This window comes from Sylvia atricapilla, chromosome 7, assembly GCF_009819655.1.
Source record: "Sylvia atricapilla isolate bSylAtr1 chromosome 7, bSylAtr1.pri, whole genome shotgun sequence".
Classification (NCBI taxonomy): domain Eukaryota; kingdom Metazoa; phylum Chordata; class Aves; order Passeriformes; family Sylviidae; genus Sylvia; species Sylvia atricapilla.
Genome location: NC_089146.1, coordinates 37,726,955 through 37,739,892, shown reverse-complemented (window position 1 = coordinate 37,739,892; position 12,938 = coordinate 37,726,955). Strand labels below are relative to the sequence as shown.

At 45.0% G+C, this 12,938-nt stretch overlaps 1 protein-coding gene and 1 long non-coding RNA gene across 3 annotated transcripts in view; both read right to left on the bottom strand.

The window, feature by feature from the left end:
* Positions 1–12,938, bottom strand: part of GALNT13 (polypeptide N-acetylgalactosaminyltransferase 13) — a 37,911-nt gene that overhangs the window by 11,233 nt on the left and 13,740 nt on the right. For both annotated transcript variants that reach the window (XM_066323218.1, XM_066323219.1), the window contains exons 6-8: positions 11,937–12,054; positions 5,274–5,454; positions 1,585–1,724 (exon numbers count right to left, since the gene is read on the bottom strand). In XM_066323218.1, coding sequence (XP_066179315.1) covers positions 1,585–1,724; positions 5,274–5,454; positions 11,937–12,054 — 439 coding nt within the window. The remainder of the gene's footprint in view (positions 1–1,584; positions 1,725–5,273; positions 5,455–11,936; positions 12,055–12,938) is intronic.
* On the bottom strand, positions 1,070–1,464 carry LOC136363754 (uncharacterized). The gene is made up of 3 exons (XR_010744043.1): positions 1,399–1,464; positions 1,234–1,284; positions 1,070–1,137 (listed from the first exon to the last, which is right to left on the bottom strand). It is a non-coding gene; the product is annotated as an uncharacterized lncRNA (long non-coding RNA).

Sequence of the window (12,938 nt, the reverse complement as noted above, 5' to 3'; positions counted from 1 at the left end):
ATGGAAGGTTCCCCTCAAGGGCTGCATATTCATTGTGTCAAAATATTAACCCCAAACTTCACTCTTCCCATCTCCTGCTCCATTTGGGAGATAAATTTGCCTGGTGAACACTTGGATTAGACACTCGACTGAAAGGGAGATTTTCAAGAACATGGAATATGTTTGGAACAGCAACTTCTCCTTGGAAAGGACTTTAAAAAAAACAGAAATCAAGAGGAATAAGAAATCAAGAGGAATAAGAAACAAGGAGGGAACTCCAGCACCTGAGTCTTGGCTCCAAAGTCACCTCAACCCCTTGGGAATGGATCCACTGGCTCTGGACACCTCCTGCTTTCCTGTACAACTGTTCTTTTGTACCTACTGGTTTCCCTTACTAACTGGTTTCCAGTTCTTACTGGTTTCCTGTATTACTGGTTCCCTTTACTGACTGGTTTCCTGCATTGCTGATTTCCTTTACTTACTGGTTTCCAGTACGACAATTGATTCCTTGCACTTACTGGTTTCTGTACTTACTGGTTCCCTTTATTTACTGGTTCCCTTTATTTACTGGTTCCCTTTATTTACTGGTTCCCTTTATTTACTGGTTTCCATTATTTACTGGTTCCCATTATTTACTGGTTCCCTTTATTTACTGGTTCCCTTTATTTACTGGTTCCCATTATTTACTGGTTTCTTTTATTTACTGGTTCCCTTTATTTACTGGTTCCCTTTATTTACTGGTTTGCAGCACTTCTTGGTGCCCTGGATTTACTGGTTTTCTTTACTTGCTGGTTTCTTGTAGCTACTGGTTACCTGTAAGATTGCTTTCCTTTGTTTACTGGTTTCCAGTCCTTACTGGTTTCCTTTATTTCTTGGTTTTCCTGCCTTCCTTGCCTTCCTGCTTTGTTGTAGGTGCTGGTGTCCTACCCTTACTGCTTTCCAGTTCTTGCTTTACTTACAGGTTATTTGTACTCGAGATTTCCTGCACAGATTGATTTCCTTTAATTCCTGGTTTCCTGCAACTCCTGGTTTCTTTTACTTCCTGGTTTCCTTTACACAGGTTTCCCTTCCTTCACTGGTTTCTCTTCCTTTACTGGTTTCCTTTACTGGTTTCCCTTCTCCACTGGTTTTCCTTCCCTACTGGTTTCCTCTCCCTTCCTCCACTGGTTTATTTGACTGGTTTCCTTCCTCCACTGGTGTCTTTTACTGGTTTCCTTCCTCCACTGGTTTCCTTTCCCTTCTGGTTTCCTTTACTGGTTTCCTCTCCCTGCTGGTTTCCCTTCTCCACTGGTTTCCTTTTCTTCACTGGTGTCCTTTACTGGTTTCCTTTACTGGTTTCCTTCCTCCACTGGTTTCCTTTTCTCCACTAGTTTCCTTTCCCTTCTGGTTTCCTTTCCCTTCTGGTTTCCTTTTCTCCACTGCTTTCCTTCCTTTACTGGTTTCCTTTTCTCCACTGGTTTCCTCTCCCTGCTGGTTTCCCTTCTCCCACTGGTTTCCCTTCTCCCCCTCTTTTCTCTCCCGGTTTCCATTCTCTCCTGGTTTTCCTGCTCTCCTGGACATTCCCATTTCCCCACATTCGGGTTTCCCCACCCCAGTGTCCCGTACCTCTCCCAAGGAGTAGTAGCGCCGTGGGATCTGGGAGTCGGGGTAGACGTTCTCCAGGTACCAGGAGAAGGGTTTGCAGCCCAGGCTCTCCCTCAGGGCTTTCCTCATGGAAACGTCTCCGTAATCCACCTTCACCACCCCTGGAATGGTGAGACAGGGGCCATCAAACATCCCTGCCGGGGGAAAATCCCGGAGCTTCCAATCCCTGTGGATTGTGAGGGATGAGTGGCTGCCCCTCCAAGGGGTCGTTTATTAATTAAGTCGTTAATGGAGCCAAGTGAATGGCTTGGGAAATGATCCTTTTTCTTTCCTTTGTCGATCCAGAGAGGCAGGACCACAGAATTCCTTGATTTCTTCATATTCCAAAATAATAAAGGAAACTCGTCACATTTTTACAAACCACTTTTCCCTGCACTCTCCTGACAGGAATAACTCGGACAAGCTGGGGAGACCCTGGCAAAGATTCCCAGAGAAGCTGTGGCTGCCCCTGGATCCCTGGAAGTGTCCAAGGCCAGCACATGAGCTGGATTTCCTTGGAGCATCCCATGGCTTTTCCCAGTCTTTGTGACCATCTCCAGCCACCACAAAAGGTCCCAAAGGAGCGGACACGGAGCCAGACCTGGCTGGGCATCAGCAGGATCAGGACACAGGTTTTCATGGAATCATTGAGGCTGGAAAAGCATCTCCCAAGGTCATGGAGTCCCAGCTGTGCCCGATGCCCACCTTGTCCCCAAGGGCCACCTCCAGGAATTCCTGGGACACCTCCAGGGATGGGCACTCCAAAGCTCCCTGGGCAGCCCCTGAGCTCCCTTTCCATGGGGAAATTCCTGCTGCTGTCCACACACACGGAGAGATTCCAGTTCCCAACCAGCTCAGAACCACCAGCTCCAATGGAGGGATGGAGGGAAGGAAGGAGGGATGGAGGGAAGGAGAACTGCTGGAAACCAGTGGCTGTGGAGGGAATATTTTGGGCACAGTTTGTGCTCCAGGAGAGGATCCCAATCCCACTTTTCGCCCTCCCACGCAGGCAGGGAAGAGCCTTTTCTGCAGCCAGACAATTGTGAGGATTTGCTGTGACTGAGGAGGAAAATCCCTCCCAGTTTCCATCCCCAGGATCACATGAACCTCACCTGACCCAAGCTGGGACAGGCCCACACACAGCAGCTCCTGGATTCCAGATTCACTCATTTCCTTCCTTTCCTAAGAAAGGGGTTTCCTTTAATCCCATTTGAAGTGTATCCAGGATTTCTGGGATTTCTGAAACCCTCCTGAATTATTTGGCTCATGAGTTGCAGACCCTTCCCAAGGAAAATTCCAATTCCTTGTTAATGCAGGGTTACACTTAACCCAAAAAGGGGGTTTTCCTCACTGCTTTGGGATTTTTTTCCTGGGTTTTTTTGGTTTTTTTTTTTAATCCATCTTGGATTTATTAAAAACTCTGGCTCCTGACTCATCTCAGCACAAATGAAGATCTCCTTGTTATCCACAGAAAAATAGGAGAGGGCACCATTTAAAAATATGCTCAAGATCTCCAAAATTAGAGCTGGGCTCTCCAGCAGAATCCTATTTTCCCAGGGAACCAGATGGCTCCAGACTTTTAATTTGGGAGTTAATTATGAGGTGTGCCCCTTATTATGCTGAGGAGTCTATTTCCCATCGGGAGCAGCCCCTGGCTCCTCTCTCCTGGGATCTCAGGGATGGGATGAGTCAGCTCCCAGAGGAACTGGGGGATGAGGATAACAGTGTCCTCATTACCAACAGCCAAATTCCTTTGTTCTCCCAGAGAATTATCCAGAGATCTCCATTTTCTTCAGTAATAGGGAGAGAAATGGATCAAAGAGCAGATTAAAAATACTTAGGAATATTTTTTTATATTTAGGAATGCCCTACTTAAAAAAAAATAAATCTATTATTTCCTACTTCTTTTCACGGGGAATTTCCATTAAAATGCTCATTTTATTTCCCTTTCTCTTCCATTTCCTTCTTAATGCTGGGGACCCACCTCGTTATTATCTATTAATTAAAATATCTATTTTATTAATTAAAATCTATTAATCTATCTATTAATTAAAAGAGGTTTTAATAAATAACTTGGGAAGAGATCAGGGAATACAAACAGCATCTATTCCCAAACTCTTCCACATGACCAAAATCTGGATTACAAACCCTTGCCACATAATTCCACCCTCTCCCTGCAATCCAATTTTCTCCAAGGGTTCTCTGTTTGAATTTTTTATCAAATCCTGGAAAGTGGAGAGGCCACTTCTAGGACCACTAAATTCCAGCTGATTTGGGCTCCTTCCAGAAGGGTAAAAAAGAGGTTTTTCCTCATGGAAAAACAAGGAATAGCCTCACAATAAATATAAAAAACAGGTCGGTATTTCATCCTGAATTTTCTGTTTTAAAGGAACAGCTTCCCTAAAAATTGACGGGACAAAATCCATAAGGGAGAGATGCACAAATGTATTTTTTACATCATTATTGGGTGCTTAAAATCAGAACAGACTTTTTAAAAAATTTAAATTTCCATTTTGTAAAGGGATTTCCAGGATGGACTGGGAATATTCTATGAGCACATCCCGTGCAGCCACAGGAGAAATGGGATTCCACAAGCAGAATCCCAGAGATTCTCCCCAGCTGGGATTAAGGGCTGGTTCCTGATATCTTAAACCCTTGGAAAAAACAAAGTCCTGGAGCAGCCTGTGGAAAAACCAAAGTCCTGAGACAGCAGGAATTCAGGGATAACACCAGGAAATTATGGAGGAGAAGAAGCAGAACACTCACACGGATATTATTGACTCGCCAGGGAAAACTGAAAGTGACCCTGCCACGGAATTTCATTGGGAAGGAAGTTTGAAGATGGAAAAATGGGAAAATTTATCCCACAATAAAATAACAACGACACTTCCATAGGCCATGGGCACTCCCTGCCACAGGGGGGGAACAAAATTCCAGGTGCTGTGCTCCAGAGAGTTCCTGCTCTCCGTGCTGGGACCTCTGCTCTCCTTCCCACTGATCCCCTGGGGATTTTAGGGATAACCTGGGCTCCTCCTGACCAGAGAGACCCTGAGGGGCTGGAGAGTGGCCAGGGAAGGGAAGGGAGCTGGGAAGGGGCTGGAGAATTCCTGAGGGAGCTGGGAAGGGGCTGGAGAATTGCTGAGGGAGCTGGGAAGGGGCTGGAGAATTCCTGAGGGAGCTGGGAAAGGGCTGGAGAATTCCTGAGGGAGATGGGAAGGGGCTGGAGAATTCCTGAGGGAGCTGGGAAGGGGCTGGAGAATTCCTGAGGGAGCTGGGAAGGGGCTCAGCCTGGAGAAAAGGAGGATCCAGAGGGATCTTTTCCCTCTCTGGAATTCCCTGCCAGGAGGGGACAGCCGGGGGGATTTGGGATCAGGGGACAGGGACAGGAGGAGAGGGAACGGCCTCAAACTTCCCCAGGAAAGGTTTAGATTGGATATTGGGACAATTCCTTCATGGAAAAGGGGCTCAGGTGGAATCCCCATCCCTGCAGGGATTTAAAGCCCTGTGGATGTGACACTTGGGGACACTTTGGGCAGCGCTGCAGACGGCTGAACTCAAAGATCTCAGAGAACTTTTCCAACCCAAACAACTCCACGACACATCCCACTCCCCGTTCCCCGTTTTTTCAGGCAGCACTCCAGAGCAGGAGAGCCTCCCAAGCCCAGCCCTACCCGGGGAGATGATGTAGAAGAAGTCCTTGAACTCGTCCATCCACACCTCGGCCAGCCTGCGGTTGTTCTTGTTGATGACATGGCCCGTGCCCCCCGGGAAGGTGTAAGGAGTGGCCTTGCGGAACACGTGTCCCACGTGGGAGCAGGTGACGATCTCCAGGGAGCCCCCACACTGCCAGATCTGCAATGGGAACGTGGAAAACATGGGGAAAATAACCCCAAATTCATCAGGGGTTGATGTGCAGGGAGCTGTGTCCCTGTTGGTGCTCCCACCCGATTTATGGGGAATTTGAAGGGAAAATTCAGGGAATTTTCAGGAAACATGTCCCACGTGGGAGCAGATGACAATCTCCAGGGAACCCCCACACTGCCAGATCTGCAATGGGAATGTGGAAAACATGGGGAAAGCAGCCCCAAATCCATCAGGGACTGAGATGTTGGGAGCTGTGTCCCTGTTGGTGTCCCCACCCCATTTATGGGGAATTTGAAGGGGAAACTGCAGGGAAACGTGTTCCATGTGGGAGCAGGTGATGACCTCCAGGGAGCCCCCACACTGCCAGATCTGCACCAGGAATATGGAAATCATGGAGAAAATAACCCCAAATCCAGCAGGGGTTGATGTGCAGGGAGCTGTGTTCCCGTTGGTGTCCCCACCCAATTTATTGGGGATTTGAAGGAAAAATTTCAGGGAATTTTTAGAAAAAGTGTCCCACGTAGGAGGAGGTGACAATCTCCAGGGAGCCCCCACACTGCCAGATCTGCAATGGGAACGTGGAAAACGTGAAGGAAAAGAGCCCAAAATCCAGCAGGGGTTGATACTTCAGGAGCTGTGTCCCCATTAGTGTCCCCACTCAATATACTGGGATTTTGTAGGGAAAATTTGGCTCTGGGTGACAACAAACATGAGGATAAAGTGGGTGGGAATTTGGGCCTCAGTTCAGATCCAATCAGGAATGTTTGGGAGGAGTTTAATAGGGAAAAAAAAAAAAAAAAAAAAAAAAAGTACTTTTAAAGGACACTGTGGAATTTACAGCACATTTCACCACACAGGAATTTTATGGATAACAGAGAGGAGCTATGAAAACACAATTTTCACTAGATTTCCCTGCTGTTCCCCCAAAATCCATGGGGCTCAGGTCCAGGGTTGCTCCCATTTCCATGGATTATTTCAGAAGATTTGTGAAGGTAAACTGAGTGGGATTTTTGGCCTCACCAGCTCAATTCCAATCAGGAATATTTGGGAGGAGTTTAATAGGAAAAAAAAAATATTTTGAAAGGACACTGTGGAATTTACAGCACATTCCACTGCCTCACACATTGCACCACACAGCAATTCTACAGAAAGCAACTAGAAAAGGACAATTTTATCTGGATTTTGCTGCTATTCCCCAAAATCCATGGAGCTCGGGCCCAGCCATGCTCCAGGAACAATAAAGGCAATTTTAACTGGATTTTTCCTGCTGCTCCCCAGAGTGGAAGTGATGGGAATGGGTCACTTGGATTTGTGTCCTTGGAGCACAAAGAGAGCCCCACTCTGCTGGGAAAGGTGTCATTCCCTAAGGGATTCATGGAGGGCACGGATTTTCCAGGATTTGCCGTGGATTTTCCATGGATTTTCCATGGATTTTCCATGGATTTTCCATGGATTTTCCATGGATTTTCCAGGGATTTTCCAGGGATTTTCCAGGGATTTTCCAGGGATTTTCCAGGATTCCATCATATTTAAAGGAACAGAGCTGAACTTCTACCCACACACTCACATATAGACATAGAATTTTTTCATATATTTTGATATACAGTTACTTATACATATTATTTAAGTACATAAAATATGTATTCAATATATCTATTACAATATATTTATCCTGTATTTTGTTTTCCCAGATGGAAATTTTCCCTTTCCAGTGCTGGAGCTAAAATCTCTATTCCATATTCCAAAATTCCATAGAAAAAAATTATGGAATTTAGAACTTTGGGGTTAAATAAAAAAAAAAAAAAACATTTTGCTGCTGGATCACTATGGAGTGAGAAAGGTTGGGAATCCTGAGATTATTTTACTTGGAAAAGATTTCCAAAATCATTGAGTCCAATGTTAATCATGTCCAGCACTGATCCATGTCCTCATTCCACAGCTTTTAAATCCTCAGGGATGGGACTCCACCTCTGGCCTGGCCTTTAGTCCCCTCCCAAGGAGCCAAAAGGATCCAAATAATTCATTTCAATTATTTATCTTAATTATTATTTTTAATTAATTTAAATAATTTAATTATTTCTCTTCATTATTTCCATTATTTATTTCCATTATCCACATCAATTATTTATTTTAATTATTTATTTCACCTAATTATTTATGCTAAATATTTCTTTCACTTACTTCAATTATTTTCGTTCCGTTTTTAATCTTAATTATTTATGTTAAATGTTTCTTCCACTTATTTCAGTTCCGTCGTTATTTCAATTATTTATCTCAAATATATTTATTTCAATCGCTAATTTTGAATTTTCAATTTCAATTATTTACTTCAATTTTTTTTTTAATTATTTCCAACTTTTTAATTTCGATTATTTGATTACAATTGTTGGACTTCCAGGCCATTCCTGGTGTTAAATCCCTGAGTTTTTTGGGGGGAGTTTTAAGCAGGAGCTCTGCTGGAATCTTGGAATTAAAGCTCCTTGCCAAGGACCTGAGTTCCCATGGCAACCACGGCACACTGAGTTAATTAGGGCTCCCTCCATTGCCAGAATTCCAGGAGAACCAGGAGGGAATTGCCTCTGTGGGATCAGCAGCAAAATATCCCTGGGATAAAAGCTCAGGGAACTTTGGGAATGAGGGGTGCCAAGGAACTCCAGAGGGAACATGGAAAAATCCCAGATATACACCAGGGATGTGTCCATGGAGCAAGCTGGGAGCATGGAAAAACCCCAAATCATTCCAGGGAATAACCAACCCCAAATAACTCCATGGAATAACCCCAAATCATTCCGTGAAATAACCCCAAATAATTTCAGGGAATAACCCCAAATCATTCCATGGAATAACCAACCCCAAATAATTCCAGGGAATAACCCCAAATCATTCCATGAAATAACCTCAAATCATTCCAGGGAATAACCTCAAATCATTCCAGGGAATAACCTCAAATCATTCCAGGGAACAACCCCAAATAATTCCAGGGAACAGCCTCAATTCATTCCATGGAATAACCCCAAATAATTCCATGGAATAGCCCCGAATAACTCCATGGAATAACCTCAAATAATTCCAGGGCATAACCCCAAATAAAACCATGGAAAAACCCCAAATATACACCAGGGAATAAACCCCAAATATTCACCAGGGATGTCCTCATGGAACAACCTGAAAGCATGGAATAACCCCGAATAATTCCAGGGAATGATTCCAAATAATTCCAGGGAATAACTCCAAAAAGTACCATGGAATAACCCCAAATAATTCCAAGGAATAACCCCAAATAATTCCAAATTATTAACCCCAAATCCCAGAATATTCACCATGGATGTGCTCATGGAGCAATCTGGGAATAACTGGACATGCCAGGAATGGGGACACACAGTTTGAGGGCCCCTCCATCCCAAATCCCAGCATTCCCTTGCTGTTTTCCCATTCCAGCTGACAGGAAATTTTTTTTAATTCTCTGTTCCTGGACACTTTTCCAGCCCAATTTTTTCTCTCCTTGGAGCAATTTACTCCCTGTGCCAGCTGGGATTGGATGTGGGGGAACCTCTTCTTAGGAAAAAGGAATTTTCCAATCTTTTTTTAAAAATCCCAAACAAATCAACCTTCTGGGATCCTCCCTGGGCATGTGACTGCTTTCCAAAAGTTGTCATCCTGCCGAAGAATTGTGAGATTTCAGGGATCTGTTCCCTACAAAGGAATGCATTCATCCTTCATTGTTGTGACTCCAAGGAATTATGGAATGGTTTGGGTTGGAAAGGGCATTAAATCCCATCCCAATGCATACAGGGACACCTCCCATCATCCCAGATTATTCCAGCCTGGCCTTGGGCACTGCCAGGGATCCAGGGGCAGCCACAACAAATCTGGGAATCCCAGCCCAGGCAGGAATTCCCAATCCCCAATGTCCCAGGCAGCCCTGCCCTCTGGCAGTGGGATCCATTCCCTGTGTCCTGTCCCTCCAGCCCTTGTCCCCAGTCCCTCTGCAGCTCTCCTGGAGCCCCTTCAGGCCCTGCCAGGGGCTCTGAGCTCTGCCTGGAGCCTTCCCTTCTCCAGGGGAACATTCCCAGCTCTGCCTGGAGCCTTCCCTTCTCCAGGGGAACATTCCCAGCTCTGCCTGGAGCCTTCCCTTCTCCAGGGGAACATTCCCAGCTCTGCCTGGAGCCTTCCCTTCTCCAGGGGAACATTCCCAGCTCTGCCTGGAGCCTTCCCTTCTCCAGGGGAACATTCCCAGCTCTGCCTGGAGCCTTCCCTTCTCCAGGAAAACATTCCCAGCTCTCCCTGGCTGGTTCTGATAGGATTCTAAGAAAATTATCCCTTCCTGCCCCTCATCCCTTTCCTCTCACAATTCCCACAACAGCCAAAGGAGGAATTCCAGAACAACTCCATTGTCACATCCCTGGGGAAATCCCATTTTCCCTGTTCCTTCTGCCCTTACAGCAGTCCCAGAAATCCCAAATAAATCCCATCCCACCCCGCTCAGAGCTCACATTCCCCTCCCCAGCCATGCCTGGATTATCCTAAGGAATAATCTCGAAGGATTTTTTTTTTCTGATGGACAGATTATTCAATTCCCTTTCCAAAGCCATAGGAATTCCTTTCTGAGCATCAAGTTTTCAGGGAGTTCTCCAAGTGGGAATAAATCACTTGGAGAATTTAACAGAAAACCAAAACTGTCAGTAATTTCCATCAATAAAAATAAAGTTCAGGAATAAATCAGTTTTTCCCTGACTAAAGCAAACCCTTGGAGACGTAAGAGATTCCCGCCAGGAATTATTATTCTTATTTTTCCCTAATTAAAAGACATTCCTAAAAGGAGTCATTAAAGACTCCATCAGCCACGAGATGCAGCCAAAAGAAAAAACATGGATTTTCCCTAAATAATCAAATTATACCCCATGGATGCTCCTCCTGGAAATGCCTCTGAGGGCAAAAAAAGCTGGAAATCCTTTCAATTATTCTTTGGGATAAGGTTGGAGCTGGATGAAGATGACAGAGATGATCCAGGGAAAGCAAAAGCACTGGAAAACATTTTTGAGGATTCAGGAACTCACTGAATTTGGGGAGGTGAAGCTGGGTTTATTTTTTTGGATTTATTTTTGAGGGGATTATTTTTATTATTCTGAACCAATCCCAGTCACCTCCCACTGCAGGATCTGCTCCCGGTGTTCTCCTGGCAGGAAATATTCCCAAATCCCACTGGAGAAGGGCAGCTTTGGAGCTGGAGGAACCTCCCCAATCCCTCAGCTCTCCTGGCTCCTAATTCCCCATGGATTTGTTCCCTCAGCTGGGATTTGAACCTTTTGATGCCCTGGATAAAAGTCACACAAAATATCCCTGGATTTTCACTTGGGTTTCCTTCCAGAGGCTCTAAATCCCAATAAACAGCACTAGGTGATTCCTTGGCCTTCCTACAGCAATATTCCGGTTTATTCTCATCCCTGATCCCATTCATTCACTGGTTTGGGGTGGAAAAGGCACATTTGGAATGCTTTAGCAGTGCCTGGTGCTCCCTGCTCCAGGGATCTCCTGGAAAACATGGAAAACCGAGGAAAAAAAATTCCTGCACAGGGGCCTTGGCACATCCAAGGAGGAATTTTAGGGTTTAAAAGAGCAAAAAATGTGGGAATCTCCCCATTTGAAGCCTCCAGGCTCAGGAGGGGAACTGAAGCCTTGGATTTTCCTGCAAAGGGAACAGTTAAAGTCCAGAGGAATGGCCTGGAAAATTCCCAACTGGTTTTCCTTGGAAAAATCTGTTCCCTAATAAAATTTCAAAGGGGTTCCTGGCAAGGAAAATGCTCCTGGCTGAGTGGCAGAGACAGGATAAAAAAGTGGGAAAGGGCATTCCCAGGATGGGCTGTGGGTACCAGGGGGATCCTGGGGGTTATTCCCATCACTAAATCCAGAAATCGTGGAGGAACATCAGGGGAGTTCAAAGCCATTCCCAACAATCCCTTAGCCAAGCCTGGAGTTCCCACTTTTCCTTTCTATCCCAAGGGCAATGATTTCCCCCTCAGAGGTGTGGCTCACAGCCATCCCAGCAGGAAAAATCAGCATTTTCTGCAGGATATGGCATTTCCCTGGCACACAGGCAGAATTCCAGCCAGAACTTGCAAGTCCGTGATGTCACCATTCCCAAAACGTCTTATAAAAAGTGGGGTTTTTTAAATTTTTTTTTTTTCACATACATTTATATCAAAATTTCCACTGGGCACCTCGTTTCTTCCCTGCAGGAATGACTAAAAAAATACGGAATTTTGGGAGGGATAAAATCCCTCAGTATTCAAACATTCCACGGGGAAAAAAAAAATTCCCAAAACACCCCAACGAGGCTTTCCCCAGATTTTTAAAAATTCCATTTCACCCACGACTTGCAGGCCAGCTTAAAGCAGGAGCTCCCTGAAGAATGACAGGGAAATGGGGGGAATTTCAGGAGGGAAAAGAAAAGGAAGGAAAAGAGGAATTACCCTAAAGGACATTTCAAGATTCTCGCCACCCCAGATATCCATTCCCGCATCGTAAGTTCCTATCTCTTCAAAGTAGGTCCTGTCAATAGAGAACAGGCCACCAGCCATAGTTGGGGTCCTGGGGGGAAAACAAACAGGGGAAAAAAACAAGGGAAAACACAAAATTAAAAAAAAATAAAAAAATAAAAAAAAAGGGAAGAAAGGAAAGAAAAAAGAAAGAAAAAAGAAAGAAAAAAAGAAAGAAAAAAGACCTTTTAAAGGATGCTCTGGAATTTACAGCACATTTTCACTGCCTCACACATTGCCCCACACACAGCAGTTCTATGGAAAACGACTAGGAAAGGAGAATTTTGACTGGATTTTCCCTGTTCTTCTCCCAAATCCGTGGAGCTCAGGCCCAGCCACACTCCCAGGAAAAATAAAGACAATTTAAATTGGATTTTCCCTGTTCTTTCCCCAAATCAGGTGCAGGGTTGCTCCCATTTCCCTGGATTATTTCAGGAGATTTGTTTAGATAAACTGGGTGGGATTTTGGGTCTCCTGAGGGAGCAGCAGCTCCAACTTAATTGGGAATGTCTGGGAGGAGTTCAATGGGAAAAGAAGGAATTTAAAAGGATACTCTGGGATTTACAGCACGTTTCACCACACAGGAATTCTGTGGATGACAAACAGGACCTCCAAAAACATAATTCTGACTGGATTTTTTTCCCTAAAATCCATGGAGCTCAGACCCAGCCACACCCCCAAGAAAAATCAAGACAATTTTAACTGGATTTTCCCTGTTCTTCCCCCAAATCCACAGAGCTCGGGTTGCTCCCATTTCCCTGGATTATTTCAGGAGGAGTTTCATGGCTGGGCTTCAAAGGAGCAGGAAAGTCTCAGCTAACAGGATTAGAAACCCTTCCAGCAGGGATTTGTGTGGGGATGGCCCATTTCCCTGGAAATGGTGCTCCCTGTCCTCCAGCACTCAAAGCCTCCATGACACAGGGATTTATCTGGGAG